At 34.6% G+C, this 25,270-nt stretch overlaps 1 protein-coding gene across 3 annotated transcripts in view; it reads right to left on the bottom strand.

Annotated features, from left to right (window-relative positions):
- The window catches only part of LOC127797571 (ethylene-responsive transcription factor ERF113-like), a 91,458-nt gene extending 73,048 nt beyond the window's left edge, over positions 1-18,410 (bottom strand). For 2 of the 3 annotated variants that reach the window (XM_052330590.1, XM_052330589.1), the window contains exons 1-2: positions 12,186-12,309; positions 11,867-12,059 (exon numbers count right to left, since the gene is read on the bottom strand). In XM_052330590.1, coding sequence (XP_052186550.1) covers positions 11,867-12,059; positions 12,186-12,188 — 196 coding nt within the window. In that variant the 5' untranslated portion in view covers positions 12,189-12,309. Of the gene's footprint in view, positions 1-11,866; positions 12,060-12,185; positions 12,310-18,392 lie in introns of those variants that run through there. The other variant, XM_052330588.1, reaches the window with a different exon arrangement.
- Between the last annotated feature and the right edge of the window lie 6,860 nt (positions 18,411-25,270).

The following is a 25,270-nucleotide window of genomic DNA, read 5'->3' as shown; positions in this document are numbered from 1 at the left end:
AAATTTTGTGTCTCTTGTGTGATTGGTTTTGATCAGGTTGAACAATTACTTACATATTTAGCTTCCTTGCAAATTCTTACAAATTGGGGAGATTCTTTCGTTGACTAAAATGAGTGGAATTTTATTCTAGAAGTTTTGGTAAATTTGTTTCATTTTTCTACTAACATTTTCCTATTCTTAAATCTTTGTATATTGTGAGAAGCTTCATTTTTCTAATGTGAGCTTTCATTGTAAGCTTCTATTGATTTGTTAAAGTCTTTGCTTCCTATAAGCTACTTGTGGTTATGCTTGACCCCTAAAAGGCAAGTGATTTCGCTTTATCGTTGAAAAGGAAGTGGTTATGCCTAATCCTTGAAAAGGTAGTGGTTTCAATTGATCCTTGAAAAACCGTTGTAAAGTGGTTATAGCTAATCCTAGTTAAAACGTTATTTAGTGAGTTTGTTAAAATCTTTGGTGATGAGCCAAGGTAGTGGACGTAAGCAGTGGGTCGAACCACTCTAAAAATATTGTGCTCTGCTATCTTTTCTTTTATCTTACTTCCAACATCTTTTCTTCTATAGAATTTTTATCTTTTATCCCACTGCTTGCATTGAGCTGATCATATACAATTCACTATTAATCTTACACTCAGCAATAGTTTCAAAGGCTGAAAGAAATTCAAATTGTTTACATACTCACATTGAATTTGCTCTAAACTTATTACATACTATTTTCTATCAAGCAGAACTCTTACAAATAATTTTCAAATCTATAGAGGTTAAAACAGTTTTTGTATAGCATTTATTCAAATTTAAAAAAGTTTTAAAATGCCCAATTCACCTGTTAGTGTTGGTGCCATAATGCTAGATTTAGATGGCATCCAGTATTTATATTTATGGGACCAATGATGTAATTTTTGCAATATGTAATAAAATGTGTTTTCATATTTAAGGTCATATCTTCATCTATAACTCTCCAATCATTAATCTGAATGAGTCCTTAGATTTCCTATTAAGATCTTATTCTTAAGTGTTAAGAATATGTGACAATTGACCTTCGTAATAAGGATATTTTAATGGTTGTTCTTAGTCCTTAGACTTCTCAAATGGGGACTATGATTAGTCGAGTACGAACTGGCACATGGGATACTACCTTTGATTCGTATAAGATGCTAATGATAAAGAATGATGAGTCACATGCCATAATCTATGAGATGGATATAGTATATATGTGGGTAGGTGTTAATGGAACAATTACTGAATGTGATAGATCACATGGTTCAGAGAATCTATGGTCTATCACAGGCTTCGATTGTGTTACTAATCCTTTTGACCAGAGGCAACAAAGTTGTCTTGTGTGTCAGTGCTAGGGATTTACCGTTGCTAAGAACCATCTGGTTATCGAGTGGGAGATGCATTATGTGGTCCCTATGCAGTGGCACATGGAGGCAGGTGATTGCTAATGAGATCCATCGACCTCTTGCATTAGGTGAACATCCTACGCGATCGGTGGTGGTCTTGATTGTAGAAACCCTTGGACAGGGTACACTTGATTGAAAAGTGTTCCAATGTCGGAAAGAGTTTTGATGTGTCATCTGAGATACATCTCAATCTCACCACACTGATTTTGGCATAGTCATTGAGTTAGTGATTTTGATCAGTCCATGACTCTCACTTAATCGAGATGATAGCTGATGGAGGGATTACAGTACACGGGAATCGAAAGCCCAAATAGGTTCCCTACTAAAGTAAGACTTCATTACTAGTAAGATCGCCCTGACATAATGTTGGTTGTCACACAGGGTCTTTCGGGATACTTCAAGGAGATGGAGAGATCCTCATTGTAGACCAAAGGTGTTTGGTTAATGTCAAGGCAGTTGGCATTTCCTGATTGCTACTTAGTAGTGAACCTAAAAGGTCACACGCATATACGGGTGTGATGGTTGACTAGGTGATTAAGGCTAAAACTGTCATTAAGAGTTAATGACGTTTACCGTTAAGAGTTAACAGACTGGGTTTAAATGATTATTAATTGAGGAGCAATCGTCAAGAGTTGACAGGCATGCCGTTAAGAGTTAATAAGGGCCTTAGTGTCATTATGGGATAATGAAAGTGCTATTAAGAGTTAATAGCGAGCCTAGATGTAATTTCTGGAAAGTTGGCATAAAGGGCATCAAACTGTCGATAGCCTTGGCAAATTGTTGACAGTTCCCTTTGAAATGTCGAGCCAAACTGTCGACAATACCTTGCAAACTGTCGATAGTTTCTATTTCAGAAACTCGTGAATCACACGATCGTTTGTCGATTCGTGAGGTGGAAAGCATAGGGCACAAGGCAAAGGCGGACGAGGGAAGGACGATGTGCATCCTTCCAGTCTCCCCCTTGTCCCTGGCCCGATTTCCATGTCTCTTGTCTCTAGTGAGGATGATTTTGGTGGTTAGGGTTTTGGGTGTTTAATATATAAGCCAAAAGAGAGAGATTGAAGGTATTGCAATTGTTGCATTGAACCCTCTCGTTTTTGGCTCATTTTCTCTTCTACATTACATTCTTAATGAGAAATGAAGTTGAGCTCATCAAATTGTCTTGCTTGAAGTGAACTTATAGTACAGTGAACTATGATGATAAATGTGTGTCTCTTGAGGTCTTTCTAGACTGAGTGTTTCATATTTGATTGAATGCTCATGTCTTGGATTCTTTGAAAGGTAAACTTTGATGTTTCGATTATGTGATTGATATTTTGCTCTTAAAACCTTAAATGGGAAATCTATGAGTTGTCTATGATTAATGTTAATAGACTATGAATTGATTTGTGCTTAAATTGATTGAGTTATGCTACTCATATTGTTATGCCTAGTAATCAAGGAAGGTTCATGAAAATCCGAGTGGCAAAATTGCAAATGAGCAAGTATCCAAGTGGCAAAGCTACAAATGATCAGGTGGCTTGCAAGTCAAAACCATCCAAACTAGGAAGATCTAAGACTAAAAGAGCCAAAAGCCCAAGGGAAGCCAAAAGAAGTCAAGAATCAAGCAATGATCGAGTGGGATGCATCCAGCTACCACTCGGTCATGTTATCAAGCAAACACAAGCAAGAAGAAAGACAAAAGAACCACAAAACCAAGTGGGAAACCCTCCACCTAATCCATGATCTGGTAGCATACACACCACTCAGTCATAATCGAATGGGGTACACCCCACATAATTATCCATGATGCTAGCAACTTTAACTCCTAACAAAGTTCAACCTTGAAGAAGATACCAACAAGATACAAGCCCATAAAATAAGTAAAAGAGAAAGGAAGAGCCAAAATTAAAGTCCCTCCACTCGGCCATAACCGAGTGAGGTGTACTCTACCCATTCATCTTTATTAAGGTTTGACTGCACCATTTTCCAAGCTCGACCATGCAATCCATCACCCTCGGGGTCTCTTTTGTAGCCAAGAGACCTTTTCGAGGAGTCCCTCAAACCAAGCATGGAAGCCTCTCTCTAAGACCCTCTCTAGGACCCTTAAGAATATTCTAAGGTTTCACAGAATATGCTAATAATATTCTATCCTAAAAAAGTGATTTAATTGCCATGTGTCCCCCCTCTCCCTCCTCTATAAATAGGAGAGCCACCTTTTCTCTCAGGTAAGTTCACTTCTACTCTTAGACTCTACTCTTTGCATTCAAGCACTTGAAGACTGACTTAAGAATCAAAGGGTTTGTGTGAGGAGCTCCCCTAACTGGTTGTTTATCTCAATAGGTCTCCGGTCATTAAGGAGTCATTCGGTTGTCAAGGAAGCATTCGGTCATCAAAGAGGCATCCGGTTATCAACAAGGCACCTAATCATTAGGGCACTCGCTATCAAGGCACTTGATCATCCACAAGAGTCTCAAGATCCATACACTCAAACTTGTAGGTCTCCAGATCATTTGCATCGAGACCTCCAGGTCTCTTGATCATCTGCTCTCAGACTTACAAGTCTCCTGATCATCAGCATCTAGACTTATAGGTATCCTAATCATTAGAATCCAAACTTATAGGTCTCCTAATCATCACCATCCAGACTTGCAGGTCTCAAGATCTTTTGTGCTCAGACTTGGGACTCTCAGGATCGCTCGCATTTAGACTTGAAACTCTCAGGATTATTCCTCGAGATTATTTTTTCCTGCACTACAAATTAATTGTTGTATTAAGGCAACAACACATATGTCTGTGATTGATTGCCTCTTGATTGATATCTAAGTACACATGAGGTGTACAACATTATATGAAATGTCTCTATTTGATGTGCTTGTCTTGAACTTAAAAAATGCATTCATCATTTTTGGGTTCCTATATTTCATTTTTATGCTTTAGAATTTAGAATTCACAGGCATATTTGAATATTTTTCATGTTCTAAATTTTGTGTATTAAGAAATTTTTTGTGGTGCAATATATATGTTTAAAGTATTGATTTAAGTGTTATGCTTCTTGCTTAAATTTTTAAGCCTCACTCAAGTATTTCATGGGCATATTCTCAAGTATTTCATGGGCATATTCAAATACTCTTGTTGAATTTCTAAAAAACAGTTCAACTATATGATAAAAATTGCTCGAGTAAATATATCGTGGACTTGAGTAATAAATCAAGAAATTGCAAGACAGTTAATCAATAGATGAATAGTGAAAAAATATTATTGAAGTAGTAGAGGAAAGCTTAGAAATTAAGATAAAGATTGAGAAAGTAGCATTTGAGTAATTTATTATCATCTTTGATTCCTCTAAATAAATACGATATGTATACCATTCAGTACGTATGCATATATGATGATGTTATTAAATTCACAGTTTTGTTTGTCTTGCAAATATGTGTGTACCTTCACAAAATTGATAAAATTCTAAAATCTGAAAACTACCCAATCGAGTGAAAAGTATCAAAAGAATTTCTGAAATCAAATTTTATTGCTTCAGATCAAAGTGTTTTAACACCGTATTTGAGTAAGAAATAAGCTTCAATGTCAAGCCTTTTGTGCTTGTCAATCTAGTTGAATAGTATTCCAATAAAGTATGAGGATGATTGAAATGGGTCAGGTCTTTAGACTTTGTTAGTATTCGACTGAGGACTATGCTCAGTCGAGTAGGTTGTCCTTAACAAAGAGTGATTCTCTATATTTCTTTCTACTGACAAGTATATCTTCGATTAAGTGTTAGCATGATTCCTAAAATGACTTGATTATTTAATCTAAAGTCAAAATTATTAGTGATTAATTATATGCCTTCATCTAAGTTAGAATATGACTTAGATCAAGCATCAAATGTGTTTGGATTGAATATTTAAGGAAGTTAAAATATAGGAGTGATAATAGTTCCATACTCTAGTATCCAAATGTCCCATTTGAGGGATATAGAATTAAACAGAGTAATCTTCTCCGTTTGTTTGACTAGCACCACTGCCAATCGAGCCTTTACCACAAATGACTCACGACCATTCACTTTCCTCTTCTCTAGCCCTTTATATGGCCATCACGACTACAATGCAACCATTAATCACCTACATCGCGGCTATCAACCATCTCCTTTATCATCACCATGTTAGTGTTAATGCTCTAATGTTAGATTTAGATGGTATTTAGCAATTGTAATAATGGGACTAATGATGTAATTCTTGTAAATATAATAAAATATGTTGTCATATTTTAAGGTCATATCTTCATTCATAGCTCTTTAATCATAATATATGAATGAGTCCCTAGATTTATTGTTGAAGATCTTATTCTTAAGTGTTAAGAACATGTTATAAATAATCTTTGTATTAAGGATATCTTAAGGTTAATTCCCAGTCTTTAGACTTCTCAAAAGTGGACTATGATTAGTTGAGTACGGACTGTCACATGGGATACTACATTTGATTAGTATGAGATACTAATGATAAAGATGGTGAGTCATATGCCATAGTCCATGAGATGGATATAGTATACACGTGAGTAATGTTAGTGGAACATCTACTGAATGTGACGTACGTGATAAATCACATGGATGAGATGATCTATAATCAATCAGAGACTTCAATTGTGTTACAGGTCCTTAGATCAAAGGCAACACAGTTGTCTTGTATGTCAGTGCCAGGGATTTGCTGTTGCTAAGAACCATCACGTTACCAAATGGGAGATGCACTGTGTGGTCCTTGTGCAGTAGCGTATGGAGACAAGTGATTGTTAATAGGATCTATCGACCTCCAGTGTGAGTGTGAGGTGAACATCCTATATAATTAGTGGTGGTCTTGATTGAAGAAACTTTTGGCTAGGGTACACTCGATTGGAAAGTGTTTCAATGCCAGAAAGAGTTCCGATGTGTCATCTTGATCTCACCACACTAATTTTGGCATAGCTATCGAGTTAATGAGTTTGATCATTCTATGACTCTCACTCGATTGGAATGTTAGTCGATGGAGGGATTATGGTACTTGGGAATCGGAGCCCAAATAGGTTCTATTCTAAAATAAGACTTCATTACTGGTAGGATCGCTCTTACATAATGCTAGTTGTCACTCATAGTCTTTTGGGGTAGATCAAGGAGATAGAGAGATCCTCGTTATAGACCAAAATATTTGGTCAGTGTCAAAGAGTTAACGCATGCCAATTGCTACTTAGTAGTGAACCTAGAAGGTCACATGCATATCCAAGTATGGTGGTTGACTAAGTAATTAAAGTTAAAATCATCATTAAGAGTTAATGACGTCATCATTAAGAGTTAACGAATTGAGTTCTAAAAGATTAAATAAATAAGAAGCAACTGCCAAGAGTTGATAGGCATGTCATTAAGAGTTAATGGAGGCCTTGGTTTTATCATGAGATGGTGAAAGAGTTATTAAGAGTTAATAGCGGGCTTAGATGCAATTTATAGATACTTGGTTGGATGGGATGAAAAATGGTCGACAGCCCTTGAAGATTGTCGATCGATTCTATCGACCAATCTAGCCAAACGGTCGACAGTTCCTTTAGAGGTCGAGTGTTTGTGTTGTAGAGGGTCGTGAATCACACATTCGATTTGTCATTTCTACAATGGTTTCCTTGGATGCGCAGCAAAGGTGGATGACGAAAGGACGAGGGAAGGATGACGTGCATCCTTGGCATGCCTTCCTTTCTCTCCCTTGCCCCTCTTGGTCCCTTTGTCGTTTTTCCCTTTTGTGGACGTCTAGGGTTTGTTAGGGGTTCCATATATAAGCCAAAAGAAAAGAATAATGAGAAAGCTTCGGCCTTGCAATTTTTTCAACGATTTCTCTCGTCCCTTTCTCATTTTCTCTTCTTCTTACAGAGCCCATAAGCCTCATTCATAAGCTCCATCTATTTGCTTCTTTGTTTCTTAGTTGTTAGAGTAGCAACATTCCTTCCATAAAGAGACTATTGAGAGGTAAGAACCTTTTTTTTTGTTTTAAACCCATTTTCAGCCCAATCTTCCCCATTCCCTTTGGCTAGCACCCATTTTCAGCCTAATCTTCCTCATTCTCTTTGGCTAGCACATAGAATAGATTGAGGGAATCATCCATTCACCAGAGCGTGGACTAACTAGGTCCCTTGTGTTTTGGGGGGATGGTTCGATTTAGCCGATTACTATTCGGGGAGGAATTTGGAGGTACAACGGTTGCTGCCCGTGAGTTTTTAGACTCTACATCGACCTACAAACCATCTATGAGGCATATCTTTGAACCCCCTACGGAATGGTTTGTATTGGTATTGCATATGGTCATTGGAAACAAATCTTGTAAGGTGATTTTGATGTTTGTTTATGCTATCTTATTTGTATTTTTAGAAAATGTTTTTGAAAACCGATTGAACCCTTGCATTGATACACCAATAGTTGGCATTCCCTTTCACACCACTAACCAATCAACGTCTTGCCTTCACCATCATCCACCTCTACATTTGCTGATGGCCTCTTTTCTTGCTTTGTGTTTGGTCACTGACCTGTTTCGCTGTTGTCGATTGCTTTCTCCATAGTAGTCGATCTTTAAACTTTGCCCAAATCTATCATCCAGCCTAGATTTGGTCCAACTCTGTCCGACCCGCCAATATCCATTTCACTTTAGATTCGTTCAACTCAAATCTGACCAATCAGCCCAAATCCAACCCTCCAAATTTGTCTAGCCCAGATTCACCCAGATTTGCTACCCAAATATGCTATCTTGGTCTATTTTCTATTGGGGCTTTATTTATCGATCGTTTTGACATTATTTGGGGTTATTTGATCTTCATAATGACTACCTTAAAGTATGATATTTCATTGTTGGATCGAAATATTAGATTCTCATTATGACATGTTATCATACACTTTTTGGCTTTGATAAAATGCCAAAATCATGAAGTACTGAAGAAAAAATGAGTAAGGATCGTAAAACTTTTTCTCAGATATATCTGCATTTATTGAATCAAATTTTGCAGGATGTTTTGAAAAAAAAAAAAAAAACTACTTCTGCTCTATAATTAAAACTGGAACAGTTGTGTATGACTAAAAGTTTGACAAGTAAGTTGCATATAAAACAGAAGTTATATTCTCATCGAATGGTAGAAGGTATGTCTATTGAAAGACATTAAAAGTTTTTAAGGAAATTGTTTTTAATTTGGAAAGCATGAAGGTTAAATATGATGATGAGGATATAAGCTTAATTTTGTTATATTCTCTATCAATCTTGTATTCAACTTTTAGAGACACGATACTCTATAATTGTGACACTCTCACTATAAATGAAGTTTATGATACTTTGTTTTCAAATGAGAAAATTGATAAACAGTTATTAAGAAATTCTAAAAATTAGGCAGAAGGTCTATTGATTAAAGGGAGAACAAATGATAAAAATTATGGTGACAAAGGAAAAAGTAGATCCAAATTTAGAAATAAAGATAACACCTGTAATTATTGTAAGAAGAAATGACACATAAAAAAATGAGTGTTTTAAACTACAGAACAAACTTAAGAGATAAGAATCTTATCAGAAAAGAAAATAACCAGAGACTTCTAGAAGGGTATAGAGTATTGGAAAATTGGAGTTCTATGAGTATTGTGTCTTCGGTAAGGAAAAGCGAGTTAGATTTAATAAAGGTATTCATAATACGAAAGGGATACTAGATTATGTCTAGTCTGATCTCTGTGGTCTCGCTAAAGTATCCTCTAAAGGTGGTGCCAGATATATGCTAATTTTCATTGATCACTTTTCTAGGAAAGTTTGGGTATTTTTCTTGAAAAAGAAGACTGATGTTTTTCCTACCTTTAAACAATGGAAGACTATGATTGAAAAATAGATTAAGCGCCTCTACATAGATAATAATTTAAAATTTTATTATAAATGAATTTAATAATTTATGTAGGAAAGAAGGAATTATAAGGCACTTATCAATTCTAAGTACACCACAGCAAAATAGCGTAGCCAAGCAGATGAACAGAATCTTGATGAAAAAAGTACATTATATGCTATCTAATTTTGGTTTATCTAAGTTATTTTGGGTTGAGCCCGCAAACATGACATATTTTTTGGTTAATTGGTATCCTTCTTTTACTATTGATAAGAAAACTCCAAAAGAGCTATGGCTTGATACTCTTGTAAAATATTTTCATTTGAAAATTTTTGATGTCCTACATTTGCTAACGTTGATGATAGAAAATTGGAACCAAGGTCTAAATGACGTGTCTTCCTTGGTTATAAATCTAGTGTTAAGGACTATAAGTTAAAGGATTTAGAAGCATCAAAAGTTATAATTAGTAAAAATCTTATTTTTGATGAATTTTTCATGTTTCGTGGTTTGTCTACAGAAAAAAAATAACCCTACAAGTCAGCAAAACTCTGACATTTAGGTGGAGTTTGAAATTGATAATAACCATACACCTGAATTTTTGTTTTAGATTAAACCAAGCCCAAAAGAAAATACTAATCCATCACAATATTGTATTGAAAAAGACAGATCCAGAAGAAATATCAAACCCCTTCAAATATATGCTAAGATTGATTTTTTGCTTATATTTTGAGTATGACTGAAGATATCTATTGTAATGAGTGTTATGTGGATTTGGTTGATATTCCCCATTATGTGGATTTAGTTAGTATTCATCAAGAAGATTAGTTCTCCATGATTTTGTTGAAAGAAATGATTACGAATAATTCTATATTTGAATTTTGTGTAAAGGAAAAAATTGTGATAATTGTGACCTAAAACTCAAATTCATTTAATATCGAGACTCCTAATTTGATTATGATTAAGACTTCAAATTTAATTGTGTTTGGGACGTCAAATTTGACTGTGGGATTTATCTCAAATTAAAAACTTATTTTTTGGACTCATCTTTTTATTAGAATATAATTTCTTAGATATATCTACAGATAAGTTTTAGTTCTATAAATAAGTGTTCAATATCTTAAAATTAATGTATCAATAAAATCTTAGTAATATTTTTTTTTCTCGTAATATTTTTTTAATTTGAGTTTTACATATTAAATTTTTATATTCATTTGTGTATTTAATGATTTGATTGTGATTTATTTTATATACTAAATCCTAACAATGCGAAAATGGCGGATTGATGCCAACGTGATCGGTGAGAAGATCAGACACGCATAGTTCATATGTATCCATAAAATAATTAATACTGCCCGTACCAGACAAATACATGTGTCTCTTAGTTGAGTTGGACCAACAGAATAAGCATGTCTACGATGTCAGGGAGATAGATAGATGATGTTCACACGGGAGAGAGAACACACGTTAGATCACCGTCCAAGACGGGAGTTGGTGGTACTTTTCCTACTCATGCTTATCTTATTATTATTTGGGTAATCTGTTCTATAATTTAAGCTTGTATTTAGATTAATCAATCTAAATATTATTTTAAATCTTTTTTTTTTATTTACAGACCCAAGGATAAATAATATTCTTAATAATTATATATATATATATATACCAAATAATTAATAAATCTTAAATTTTAAAAATTCAAATGACAAATCGCAAGATCAAATAACGATCCTATCCGAAATCTAAACTACTAGTTTAAAAATATTATTATAAGTGGGAGGCTGAGGCTGAGGCTGAGGCTGTGAATTAGCCTCCTTTTTCACTTAGAAAGCAAACAAATGTTGCGATGCTCTTTACGGAAAGAAGATACAATGCACTTGGCTAAAGTTTGAAACGTGATTGAGATGTGCTGTTTTCTGCCATCTGTCTTTGACATCTACACGCAAGTAAAGATCGCATTCTTATCTCTTTATTTTACTTAAAACCAAAACCAAAACCAAACAAAAAAAGAAAAGAAAATATCAACAGAGAGTGGTAAGAGAAAGAACTGAGACTGTTCACAATAAACTCTAGAAATTTGTTAAAATAATACCCAGTGTCGTCAATTTAACATAGATTTGGACTCGTATATCTAAACAATTCAGGAAAATATAATATATTAAAATAATTGATTTAACAGCATTATATATATATATGTCTGTATATATGCTAGCAAAGAAGGCAGAAAGAAAAAGTTCTCAATAGAAGCACGCCTATATATATTGTAATTTGGTGCTGTCCTAGAATTCTCCCTTTTTATTGGGTTAAGTTGTCCTAAAATTCTTTGATTATTAATAAAGTTTTAACTTTTGAAAAACAAATTGTAAAGAGTAAAGAACCTAAAATGTTATTGCCACATTATTTTTGCAAAATTTTTAGCATTAAAACTGAGTGAAAAGTATACTTTCTTTTTTCTTTTGGATAATATGTTGAAAGATGGCTCCATCCATAACCAGAAGAACTTTAAAAATGGATGAATGAATATGCATAAGATCTCGCAGGAGAGAGGCAAAGATGAGTTCGATGATGTAGTTCCAGAAGAGGCAAGGGTAGACGCGCATGTATATATATATATATATATAAAGGTAAATGAGATTAGGGTACCTTCATCTTGTATGAGCTGAGATGGGTAGATATTACGTGCCACGGCAGAGTCCGATTGCACCGCAGACGGCAGGTTCTGGTGATGGCTGTCTTTCGCCGGCAGACATGGTGGGACGCCGCCCACATGTCCTTCTTCTGCTTTCTCCTCCGGCGTTTCCAAAGGAAGTGGCCGTTTCCCATGTCTTCGATCCACCTTTTGATCAACGTAAAAGCTAGAAACTTAATATATATATGTGTATATGTATGATAAGTATTGTGCTATTAGCTCAGCTTATGGGAAGAAACCAAGTAGAGATCTTTAGCCTTTAACCAATATTACCATAAATGGGGTTCCAAGGGTTGTCTGGAAGGGCTATGACAGGAGAGAGAGAGAGAGAGAGAGAAGGAAATAGGGTTTGATACAGGTTCTTTAATGGTGAGGCTTTGAATTTGTCTTCATCTTCTCTTTCTCCTTTTACTAATTGTTGGTACTTTGAGTTGAAAGCAGATTACGGTAAAATAATAAATTATTTTGTGTACTCTTAATATTTTATAAAACTACAAAAATTATCCCTGCCATTTGTTAAATTATGCTTGCCTTTAGCGGTCTGCAAATGGTTAGTTTGTTTATCCAACTTATCAAAATTTAATAACCAAAAAAATTAAATTGCTGTATAAAATAAAACTGAATCGATCTAACAAATTCAAAAACTAAATAATCGAAAATTGAACTAATTAAACAAAATTCGTAAAAACAGAATTGACTGAATAATTCGAATAAACCCAGAAATAATTAAATAGACCAAACTAATGTCCGTCTTGCTGTTTCCTCCGACCACCTAGCCGATCAGTGAATTCAATGATTGGAATCGATCATTGAATTTTCTCAATTGCGGTGGTTCATATACCAAAAGATAAATTTGATTCAACAATTAACTTTTAATAAATCTAAAAATTATTTTGAAATGAAACACCAAATGCTCTCATACCAAAATATCTCATTTCAATGAAAATTTTGAAATGGTAGCTGAAAGAGTTTTGACAACCTTACATAGGAGCCAAAAAAAGACCATGAATGGGAGTAGAGAAGAAAAGGTCAATTTGACCTTACTTTTCATTATATGTGTATATATCTTGATAACTAGAAACAATGTTCTCTTCCTACTCAAAATAAGGGTCTTGAAAGCTCTAATTTATGTATATATATTAAAAAATAATTTAACTAATAGCTCTACAAACCAAGTATCATTTGGGTTGCACACTTGAAAGAGATTCAATTTTGAAAACAAACTAATCAACAATGTCCAAGCAAGATGCTTGATGAAAATCAAATGTTTAACAATAGAAAAAACTTTACATATTTTACATATTAGGCTTGTATCATTAAGAAACCTCAAATAGTAGAGAACTAGAATTAGAAGATATTTGAGGAGGCGATATCTGATATCGATGCCTCGAAGTGACAAATAGTTATAGAATCTGAGATGGAGTCTATGTACTCCAACCAGATTTGGGTCTTGATAGATCTACTTGAGATAATTGTTCATGTCGGGTATAAGTGGATCTTTAAGAGAAATATCAGTCCAGATGGATAAATATCGACCTATAAAGTTCAGTTGGTGACAAAGGGTTATCATTAATGTCAAGAAATTGATTATGATGAGACTTTCTCACCCGTCGCGATGCTTAAGTCCATTAGGATTATGCTAGCTATAGCTGCTTACTATGACTATGAGATCTGACAGATAGACATAAAGACGGCTTTTCTGAATGGATTTTGTAAAGAAGAGATCTATATGGAACAATCGAGTGGATTTGAGTCCACCAATCCACGTTAGGTATGTTTGCAAAAGAGATCAATATATGGTTTGAAGCAAGCATCGAGGAGTTGGAACATCCGTTTTGATCATGAGATCAAAGGGTTTGGTTTCTTGAGAAATTCGAATGAACCATGTGTATATAAGAAGGCTAGTGGGAGCAACATTGTGTTCCTAATCTTGTATATAGATGATATTTTAATTATGGGTAACAGTGTGGACATGATGATGTCTACGAAAGCCTGATTGTCTAGAATATTCTCCATGAAGGATATGAGAGATGTGTAACGCCCCGCTCCCACTTACGGGTGTTACTTGTGAACAATTACCCAAATTGTCCACTTGCCCGGCCTTTGGTGAAGGCTGGACCATATTTCAAGAATAAACGCCCTAGGTGGGAACTATGCTCGTTCTTTCCTTCCCTGAACCCCAAGATTCACTAGTAGAATTGGGCTTTAACCATACCGCATTAGCTATAAAGAAAATCTCATTCAGACGCCCAATCGCCATTTTCTCAATTAGTTTAAATTCTTTTTCCGACCAAGAATCTTATCGGGCTCCATAAATCACCATTAAAATCAATACATTTATTGATTACCAAATTTGGAGGAAAAAATCAAAATTTTCAATTTTTCAAAAATTCGGCATTATTCTCCAAAATGCCTGAAAAATCCATTTATTTTGAAAATTCCTCCGAGACCCAAAATCAATTTAGAAATGCCCCAAAATCCCTAATTTTTTGGAATTTTTAAGAAAATTTGGCCGGCGGGGCCCACGGCTCGCCCCGGGGCCCCGCTGGGTGCTGGCTACGCTGGCTGGCCGCGCATGCCGCGGGCCCGCATGGTTGCCTACGTGCGCGGCCTCTCGTGCGCGGGCCCGCCTGCGTGCGCGCGCCCGCGCGTACGACCACCCTACGGCTGCTGCTGCTACTGGCTGCCCCCCTGCTGTTCCTTCACTCATTTTTCTTTTTTTTCTTGGGCCTTTAAAACCCAAATTTTTCAGAAATTTAATCAAATAAAAAGACCTCACTTTCATCCAATTTTGTCTCTATTTTTCCAACAAAATCATTTTATTTTTACATCTTGGTTGCTTCCTACAACACACCCAACAATGAGACTGACACCACAACTTAGGCTTCAACATGCCATAAGCCAACATCTCATTTTAAAATAAAATCAAATACTCCCAAGATATGAAATACACACATGATCTTAGGCTTTAACAAGCCATTAACAACCAAATACATTACAAGGCATGAACTAATCACAACAACATAGGCCTTTCATATGCTACACACTATTCTTGGATCTTATTTCCATGCTTCCACATGCCATTCCACCATTGCCTTTACTTTACCATGCTTTCACAACCTACATGTGAGGGTAAAAATCTCATAAGCTATTAAGCTCAATAAGAGTGCAATGCCAAATAAATATGAACATAACAAGATTATATGATGTCAAATGCATGCAAGTGTGGCTAGGTTTCTTTTCCCTCACAACCCTCCAAGGTTAGAGGCATCAACCCACCATTTCAACCATGTTCCCAAACTAACCTATGGCCATAAGTCTCATAAACATAAAAGAACATGCCAAATGCAACATATACATTTATGAAACATACTTACAACACATTGCAAGGCCACCCTCCCATGGGGCCATCTCTTACCTCATTCTTCTCTTTGAATCTTTAAAAATCTTCTTGCTTCATTGCCTTCAACCTTTGCTCTTTCTCAAGAACCTCTTCTTTTATTTGAAGCTTCAAGAATCACTTAGCTTCATTTCCCACTCTTCTCCTTAAGAGCTTCTTAAAACAAAAATTTAAAGAAGCTAAGCTACCAAATAAAGAAGTGGAAGAAACTTAAACAAGCCTAAGGAAAAATACTTACATTATTCTTTTTCTTCTTTCCTTTCCTTCTTCTATTCATTTATTTCTTCCATGAGAGACTTCTTCCTATCTCTCTTCTTTCTTCCTTCAAGACTCTTTAAATGGAAAAAATTTGAGACTAAAGCACTCTATTCCTTTTTATACTACTCTTGTCTTGAAATCTCACTTTCAAGACTTCATCTTAGCCCTTGATTCCCATTTGCTTTATGAGAGAAAATCCCAACCACACAAGGAAACACAATCCATGACATTTCCTCTCTTTAAATTTCAACCATTGGATTATTTTGCCTTTACAAGACTTAATCTCCACCCTTAAAAGGAAACACAATCCATGTGCCTTTCAAAGAATTCATCTTAGCCATCCAAAATTAGTCTTTAAATTAAATCATTAATATGTTGGCAATCCTTGCCAACTTTCAAGACTAAATGGTGGCCCTTACATCATTTCCAATTCTAAGAATCAATCTCATCCTTCCAATTTTTCATTTCTTTCCCATTTAAATTAATGGGACTATTTTCACTCCATCACATTTGAGAGACATAAATACTTTCTTATGTATTTAAATAACTCTCATATTTTCCAAGGCATTAATGGTGACCATTTACCATTTTTCTTTTGAATTTTCTTTAATCCATATAATCACGCCTCTCATTAAATGCTTGAAAGACCAATTAGCATTTCTTTTGCATTTAATTAAATCACACCATTTATACTTGAACCACAAAATGCCAAGTGTCACAACAAGACACTAACCTTGGCTTCCAAGTTTTAATCTCATCCCTCCATGTGGCATTACCACATTAATTCACCAATTTAGGCAAAATATAATTATTTTCTCAAATAATAGAACATTCACCATTTTCCCAATATTCCATAATTAAATTCCTTTATGGAATTAAATTTCAAAATTCCCAAAATACCCTTTGTGAATTTATTAATCCCATATATCTCCACATAAATACCAAATTGGGATTTTATTCACTTACACACCTAATTCCACATAGGAATTATTTTTAATTTATCAAAATATTCTTTATTGGACTTCTCTATCCAAATTACCAAAATACCCTTCTCATGGGCACTCTCAATCTCAAGGATCCATCACCTTCTCAAGGGTATTTTTGAAAGTTTTCTTACATCCTTTCCTATTCTCTTAACACCGGTTACACCGGGTGTTATAAGATGCCACCTATATTTTGAGAATTAGACTTTATAGAGATAGAGTCAAGAAATTGATATGTCTTTCTCAGAACTTGTACATAGAGAAGATGCTAAAGAGGTTTAGCATGTTGAATTCCAAAAGGGGGAAGTTGCTTGTCCAAGTTGGAGTTTATCTCTCTAAGGAGATGTCCCCTAATACTCTTGAAAAGAGGGGTTGTATGAGTAAAGTACCTTACACTTCGATGGTTGGAAGCCTTTTGTATGCGATGATATGTACAAGGCCGGATATTGCATACACCGTGAGTGTTGTAATTCGATATCAGTTTGATCCTAGTGAAAGTCAATGGATCACAGTGAAGCATATTTTGAAGTACTTGCGAATGACTAAAGATATGCTACTGATTTATAGAAGTGGTGATTTCCATGTGGATGGATTCACTAATTCAGATTTCCAATCAGATGTTGATGATCGCAATTTAATGTCTAGTTTTATATATCTCTTAAATGATGGTGTTGTAATCTGGAAAAGTTCCAAACAGGCAATCACATCAAATTCAACCATTGAAGCAGAGTATGTTACGGCATGTGATGCTACTAAGGAAGCTGTTTGGATCTGTAAGTTTCTTTCAGAGGTTGATATGGTTCCAGCCATTTTGTCACTAATACCTTTGTATTGTGACAATAATGGAGCTATTGCACGGCGAAGGAACCTAGGTCTCATTAAAAATCCAAACACATTGGGCCCTGATTTCATTTGATTCGAGAGATTATAGCACATAGGGATGTGCAGCTGCAGAGAATAGATTCAGTGGATAATATTGTTGACCTACTCACCAATGCTATGACTCAGTCACAGCTGGATCAGAGTCTTGAGAAGATGGGTATTTGATTCGTACCAATGTTGTAGCACTAGATGTACATGTGATGTAAATTAGCATTAGTGCAAGTATGAGATTGTTAGTGTTGTGTGCCCTGATTCTATATTTGGATGACATCTAGCAGGCTCGTTTTAATGCATTAATTGTGTTTTTGTATAAATCTATAAAAGGCAAGGTTTTTTTCATTCATATTTTTTCCAATCAATTATATGAATGAGTCCCTAGATCTTCTGTGTGAGAATCTTATTTTCAATATGTTGACATTGTGTGGTAGAATTCTTTGGTAACAAAATATCTTAAACTATTTTTAGTTCTTAAATTCTTTGAATGAGGACTCTAATTAATCAAGTATGGACTAGTACATGGGTTACTATCTCATTCAGTATGAAATACTGATGGGAGGATGGTGTGTCACGCGTCATATGACATGAGATGTCATTAGTATACCTATGGGTGGTTGTTGAAGAATGATCAGCCAAATGTGACGTCGATGACTAACCACATGGCCTGGTGGATAATGGTCATGTCATCAGGTTGCGATGATGTGTTGATCCTTAGGTTTGAACCGACACGATTGTTTTGTGTATTAGCGTATGAGATTTGCTAATGAGCAAAACCATCCAATTGAGATGTGGGAACGTTCATTCATGTGGTTTCGTATTACTGGTATATGGAGACAAGTGTTGGGAATAAGAGTCGTTGCCCTCGACGGTATTTGATGGGGTGAACGTTCTATGTGATCTACTATTGATGTGACATGACAGTCTCTGGCCAGGAGAGAGAAAGAGAGAGAGAGAGAGAGAGAAGGAAATAGGGTTTGATACAGGTTCTTTAATGGTAAGGCTTTGAATTTATCTTTATCTTATTTTTCTCCTTTTACTAATTGTTGGTACTTTGAGTTGAAAGTAGATTACGGCAAAATAATAAATTATTTTGGGTACTCTTAAAATTTTATAAAACTACAAAAATTGTCCCTTGCATTTGTTAAATTATGCTTGCCTCTAGGGGTGTGCAAATGGTTGGTTCAATTATCGAATCGATCAAAATTCAATAATCGAAAGGATTGAACCATTGTACAAAATTGAACTGAACCGACCTAACAATCCCAAAAACCAAAATAATTGAACAAAATTTGTAAAAACATAACTAACTGAATAAACTGAACATACCCAAAAATAATCAAATAGACCAAACTAATGTTCAGCCTTGCTGTTGCCTTTGGCCACCTAGCCGGCTAGTGAATCTAATGATTGGAATTGATCATTGAATTCCTCCAATTGCGGTGGTTCATATACCAAAAAATGAATTTGATCCAACAATTGATTTTTAATAGATCTAAAAATTATTTTGAAATGGAACATCCAAATGCTCTAGTACCGAAATATCTCATTTCAATGAGAAATTTGAAATAGTAGCTGAAAGAGTTTTGACAACCTTACATAGAAGACAACAAATGACCATGAATATGAGTAGAGAAGAAAAGGTCAATTTGACGTTACTTTTCATTATATGTATATATATCTTGATAAGTAGAAACAATGTTCTCTTCCTACCCAAAATAAGGGTCTTGAAAGCTCTATTTTATGTATATATATTAAAAAATAATTTAAGTAATAGCTCTACAAACCAAATATCATTTGGGTTGCACACTTAAAGAGATTCAATCCTGAATACAAACTAATCAACAATGTCCAAGCAAGATGCTTGATGAAAATCAAATGTTTAACAATAGAAAAAACTTTGCATATTTTGCGTATTAGGCTTGTATCATTAAGAAACCTCAAATAGTAGAGAACTAGAATTGGGATGAATAAGAAACTAGCTGGAGAAAATCATTTAGTCTAAACAACAAACCTAGTCCTAAGGGAAGGCATAGTCCCATAAACATGGCCCATAGTCCTTAAGAGAGGGTTATACTGGATAATTTAAATTCCAAAAAATGAGATAAAAATTACCATAGATAATCAATAAACTCTTGACAAAAAAAAGGATTGGTGTGAAGAATGGTTAAACTTGCTATAAGCTTACACCAACACAACATACGTGTCTTCTATGTTGAAACTACTACTTGTTAGTGTGATCTTGCATGCTTGTAGTTGTTTGAATTTGTCGTATTAATTTTGATGATATTTTGATGAATAATATTGGTTTCACAAAACTTTAAGTAAATAATCTTATTAAAACATCCATTTCGAAGTCAAATGTTAAAATTATCGATTGGGTGATACTACCTACCGATTGATTATTATATTATCTCTTTAACAAAGCTTTTTATAGTTAAAACAACCAACTAATTTTTAACAAATTGTTGACTAGTTCTTAAAAACTATCTATCATCCATTATACAGGCTCTTTATTGTTTGTTATCGACTGCCATTGTAAACAATTGTTAGCAACTAATTTTTTAAACTATTAACTGGTTTGTCTATTTTATTGATTAAGCTGCTCAAAAATTCAAAAATTCGTCGACCAATTGCCAAAGTCAGTTGATCGTTTTTGTTGTAAAAATTTCAATGGCCAACTATAGTTAATTTCTACAAGTTAAGTTTTTGTCTTTAACGGCTATATTTTTAAGAATGGACAACAAAGCCTATAAATAAAAGACTATTAGAAAATTAAAGAGAGAGATTGACAATTAGGCTTTTAAGTTTCATATTATATATTCTCAAGTGTTCTTATGCTTCATCTTTTCACTCTTATTTTTAGTCAAGCCTATTTCTCTCATTGTAAATTATTTTCAAACCCTTGTATTAGCTTGTTATCTTAGAGACTGATGTGTTTTTTAGAGTGGTTGCTCTCATTATCATAATGCATTATATACTTTTTAGTGAGTTGTGTTAGAAGAACTAGCTTGGGAGCTAGTTGGTGTAAAAGATTGTGATTTGTAAGCTAAAATTTTTGTAACGGATTTCAAAATCTCTAGTGAGAAACTAGAGTAGTAGATGTAGACCAGGTTGAGTTAAACCACTCTAAATCTTATTCTCTCTTATGCACTTTCATTTCTACTTTCTTGCCATTTCTTATTTCATTCACAGTTTTTCAAAACAAGCAATCTTTTTGAAAAACCCAATTCACCCTCATCTTGGGTGAATGGTGTCATTCTATAACACAAATTTAACATAATTGAGATTTGAGAAACTAGACTTCTATAGATATTGTTAATTAGATGAAGGGTATCTAATTAAAATTTTTTGATGATAACAAAACTATTTCGAAAACATGTCATATTGATGGAAAGCTTAGAAATCAATTTGAAAGACATTGGACATTTCTCACTAAGATGTCTACAGAAATCATTCAAACATCTAAATGTGTTGTTTTGAATGTTATGATGTTTTGATGATGAAAAATAAGTGTGTTTTTATGATGAAAATATTTTCTCTCTTGGTGCTCCTAGATAAATTTATAAGTTCTATAAGCACCAATATGAAAATCAATTTCATCTAACGCCAAAAATCTTGTTCTCAAATATCTTGATGGAATTTGGAAAATAATGTTTAAGTGTTAAAGAATCATTTACTTTTGATTTATCAAAAATGATTTTGAAGAGCTTGAAAAATGAAACAATATTTTTAAAATGTCAAGCTCTCAGTTGGTCGCTATCGACTGCCCCTGCATCATAAGATGTCAATTGTTCTTTAAGAATGTGATCAACCATTTTTCCCCAAGTGTCGACCATTTTCAGTTTACTATCGACCAGCTTTCAAAGCCGGTCGACTGGTTCAAATGCAGCTCTCGGCCATGTGCGGTCGATCGCTACTACATCAAATTTGGTTGATTGTTTTAGAAATTGTCTACTTATTTTTGCTTCCTGACGACCGGTCCTTTAGTTTTTAACCTAACCGGTCGACCGTTTCTTTGAGCCTATCAATTATTTTTATCGCATGTCTCTCTAACGGCTAGTTTTGTAGGCTTTAACGGCTCTATGACGACTAGTTTCTTTTCATGCATTGGGATGCCTATAAATACAGCCAAATGATGCTCTTGAGAAGACTAATGGATGGAAATGAGTTAAGTTGAGCTTACAAAAATATATTCATCTTCTCATAAGAGTTTGTGCTTTAAATTTCTCTCAAAGGCTTTATACTTAATCTGTTTCGTCTGATTCCAAGCATTGTATTTGGTTTTGAGAGACATTGTAACTAAGAGTACTTACTCTTAGAACTTGTCGTTTGTTTAATTATTGTATTTTCTAATTTGTGAGCTAGAGGGCTTACTTGTCTAATTAGAAGGTTTGTAATTTCCTAGCAAGTGTACTAGAGAGCCTACTTTGATAATATAATATGAGGTTTAGTGGATTTTTTAAAATCTTTAGTGGGAACTTAAGGAACTGGATTAGGCTAGGTTTAGCTAAACCACTATAAATCACTTGTGTCCTTCTTGCATTTATTTTTATTGTTTATATTTTTATTTCACTTTTTGTGAATCATTTTTCAAAACCTCCTAAAAAGTTTGTAATTTGTCAATCACCCAATTCACTCCCCTTTCTTGGGTGTGTGGTGTCATTGTTATACTATTCCAACAAAATGAAGGCAATAACCTTGCCAAATTCATCCAACAAAGTTCAAACATCTAAGTGGAAATGCTCAAAGGTTTGAATCAAGGAAGAAAAGTCTATCCAAATCAACCTAATCTTTAGAGATCTAATTAAAAATGACCTTTTATAGTCGTCTGATCCAAGCATTGAACAGCTAAAGCCAAGTCTATGATGAATCAAACTATTGAGGAGGCTAGCTCAAATGTTCAAATAAAGATAGAAGTAGAGCACTACTATAACACCCTTATTTTCCAAGCATGTTATAACATTGAGAATTCGAGATTTTTTTCTAGTAATTATAATTAATTTTTACCTAAAAATATCCCAAAATTTAGTTTTTACCCTTTTAATGTTAAAACCCTAATAAAGAATAAAATTAAGGTAGGTAATCAAAGTTTTTAACATAGAATATGGTTGAGATCAAAGTTGAATTTAAGTACCATTACCTTAAATAAAAATAAAAACTTTCATAAATATTATGGATCATCAAAAATCCCATTAAATAGTACAACAACCTTTAATTTCTCAAGACATGTATTTCCCTATAACTTAAAAAACAATGAAAATTATTAAAAATAAAATATCATGGAATTGAACTTTCATCATTTTTTCATTTTTTTTAGCTAGAGCTTGGGCTACATGACATATTTGAATATACAAATAAGAGATATAAATATCTAAGTGAAGGTTAATACTAGTGAGGGATTTACACGTGAGCTGCCTTGGGCTTCATCCCAGGGCAACCCACAATTGTAAAAAAATAATTTTTGATAATAAATTAGTCAAAAAAAAAAAAAATTTCAGCCCACCTCAAAATCTGTGATGTACAGTTTTACATCTCAAAAAAAAATAATTTCAGTTTCCCCCTACATAAATTTCTAAATTCGCCCCTGGTTTGTACAACTAGTATGAGATGTTTCCAATCCACCACACAAGTAATTCGTAATAACACATAAACCCATCATTGTCACCAATTAGTGCATGACTACCATGCATTGCTTTCTCACTACATTCAATTATCAATAAATAAATGTTGAAATTGTAGCATAAGTGAAAAATATGATATGAAATCATCACATAATGGTGATGCATCTCCCAATATGCTCCACATGAAATAAGGAAGTGATAACCACTCACATTTGTAACGCCCTGCTTTCTCGGGAGCATTATAACTTGGGATAATTCTGAGACAATAAACTTTTTCTTTCAAACTTAAAGCCAAATCATATCTTACATTTTCTCGAAAAAGAATCGTTATACACATCAAATGCGGAAGCAAGGATCGAACCTAACATATTTAACATTAATCGAAATTCAATTCTTACATTATCGTTTCTCAAAACATTCAGAATTCAAAGTAGAAGAACTTAAATACATGGGCTACATAACATACATTTTATTCATCATGTACTTTGCTAAGTGCCATTTCATGCCTCATTCATCCTCGTTTCTGCCATAATTTTCATCTGGAACGTTTGAATATTCCAGGGGTAAAGCCCAGGTTAGATGATGAATCATCTAAGTAAAGGTACAGTAAACATATTTCGTGCATGAATGCAAAATACAAAATGTCATTTCCATATCATTTCAGTTTGAGTCAACTGCACCTAATTGCTACTCCCCATTTTTATAGCCTCATTACCAGGCCGAGGTGTATGGGTGCACCCTTGGTAGAGCAGTGGTGCCAGTCCATATCTCAAACCCAATATGTGATGCATGATCAATAATAATATCGTGTACATATGCATATTTCATCATCAATACATGTAAATGCAATCTACATGGTATATTCATGTTAAGGTATGACAACATGATAAAATCATTTACTTAAAATCGGGTTTTGGATTGAACCACTTACAAACCAAGTATTTTTCATAAAAACTAAATCCAGTTGGGAAGTACCACTTACCTTTTCAAGCTTATCAAGCTACCTCGATATTCGCGCCATACCTTGAAATTCGTGCATCGTCTTGATTTGCTTGCCAACCTCAAAATTCGCACAAGTCATTTAAACTTAAGCCTTAAGCATCCTAATCACCATATTTGATTAAATAAGCATTAAAACCTATTCTTCCATAATTTCTTGCATTTTCTTTATTTTTCTATCTATTTCTTCCTATTTTTCCTCAATAAATCCAAACTAAATATTTCTCAAATATTTCACTATGACAATTCATAAATAATATTCTTGAATTTCAAAATTTTTTTAGGAAATTTTACTTACCTTAACTTAGCCTCTCAGGCTTTCTTGATATGCGTGCCACATCCTCAAAACGTGTGCCCGAATAATTTACATGACTTGGCATGCTCATTTAGTCCCAAATAAATTCCTAGAACGATTCGGGATTTTTCCATGAATTTTCCCACTTTTCCCTATTTTTCTTCTATTTCTTTTCTTTTTTTCCTTTCTCTTTTCTTTTCTTCTTTTCTTTTTCTTCTTATCTCCTTCTTCTTCCTCACTTCTTCTTCCCTGTTTCTTCCTGCAACTCACGAACTGATGCTTCTTCTCTTTTCTCTTTTTTTTTTTTTTTCTTTCTTCTCATTCCTTTCTTCCCCTGCTTCCTACGAACTGCCATGGCCGCCTACGTGCTGCTGTCGGGCTGCCCAGCTGCTATAATGGAAGCTCTGCAGCTGCCATGGTCGCTTTTGCCCATGCTGGTAGCCTCCTCGGACACCCACCAATTGCCACCGCACCCCTTCCATCACCACACCATTGCTGGCCGCCCTCCGCCTGCTCGAGCTTGTTGGAAGCTTGCGGCCATGGCTGTCGCGAGCTGTTGCAGCCAGCGTTTGGTAGCCAGCTTCAGCTTCTGGCTTCTCCCTCTCGATCTTCTTCTTTCTCTCGGCCATGCTCAGCCCAAGCTCTCTCTCTCTCTCTCTCAATTTGCTTTGAGCTCCACGATTTCTTTCTTTATTTATAGGCATTTCTACTGCCTCAAGCCAGCCATGGTTATTTCTCAAGCCATCCCTCAATGCATGAAGATTACTCTATTAGTAGCCATCAGTTGGCAGAGGCATGGTTTGGAGTTTGTTGAGCATGGGCGACCATCGCACATGCACACGCAACACGCAACCTATGTATATATATAATTATATATTACACTAGTAAATTACACATTTAAACTAAAAAAATTACACATAAAC

The sequence above is a fragment of the Diospyros lotus genome, chromosome 3 (assembly GCF_014633365.1).
Source record: "Diospyros lotus cultivar Yz01 chromosome 3, ASM1463336v1, whole genome shotgun sequence".
Lineage (NCBI taxonomy): Eukaryota > Viridiplantae > Streptophyta > Magnoliopsida > Ericales > Ebenaceae > Diospyros > Diospyros lotus.
The sequence above is the reverse complement of the archived record's forward strand: the minus strand, read 5'-3'. Positions and strand labels throughout refer to the sequence as shown.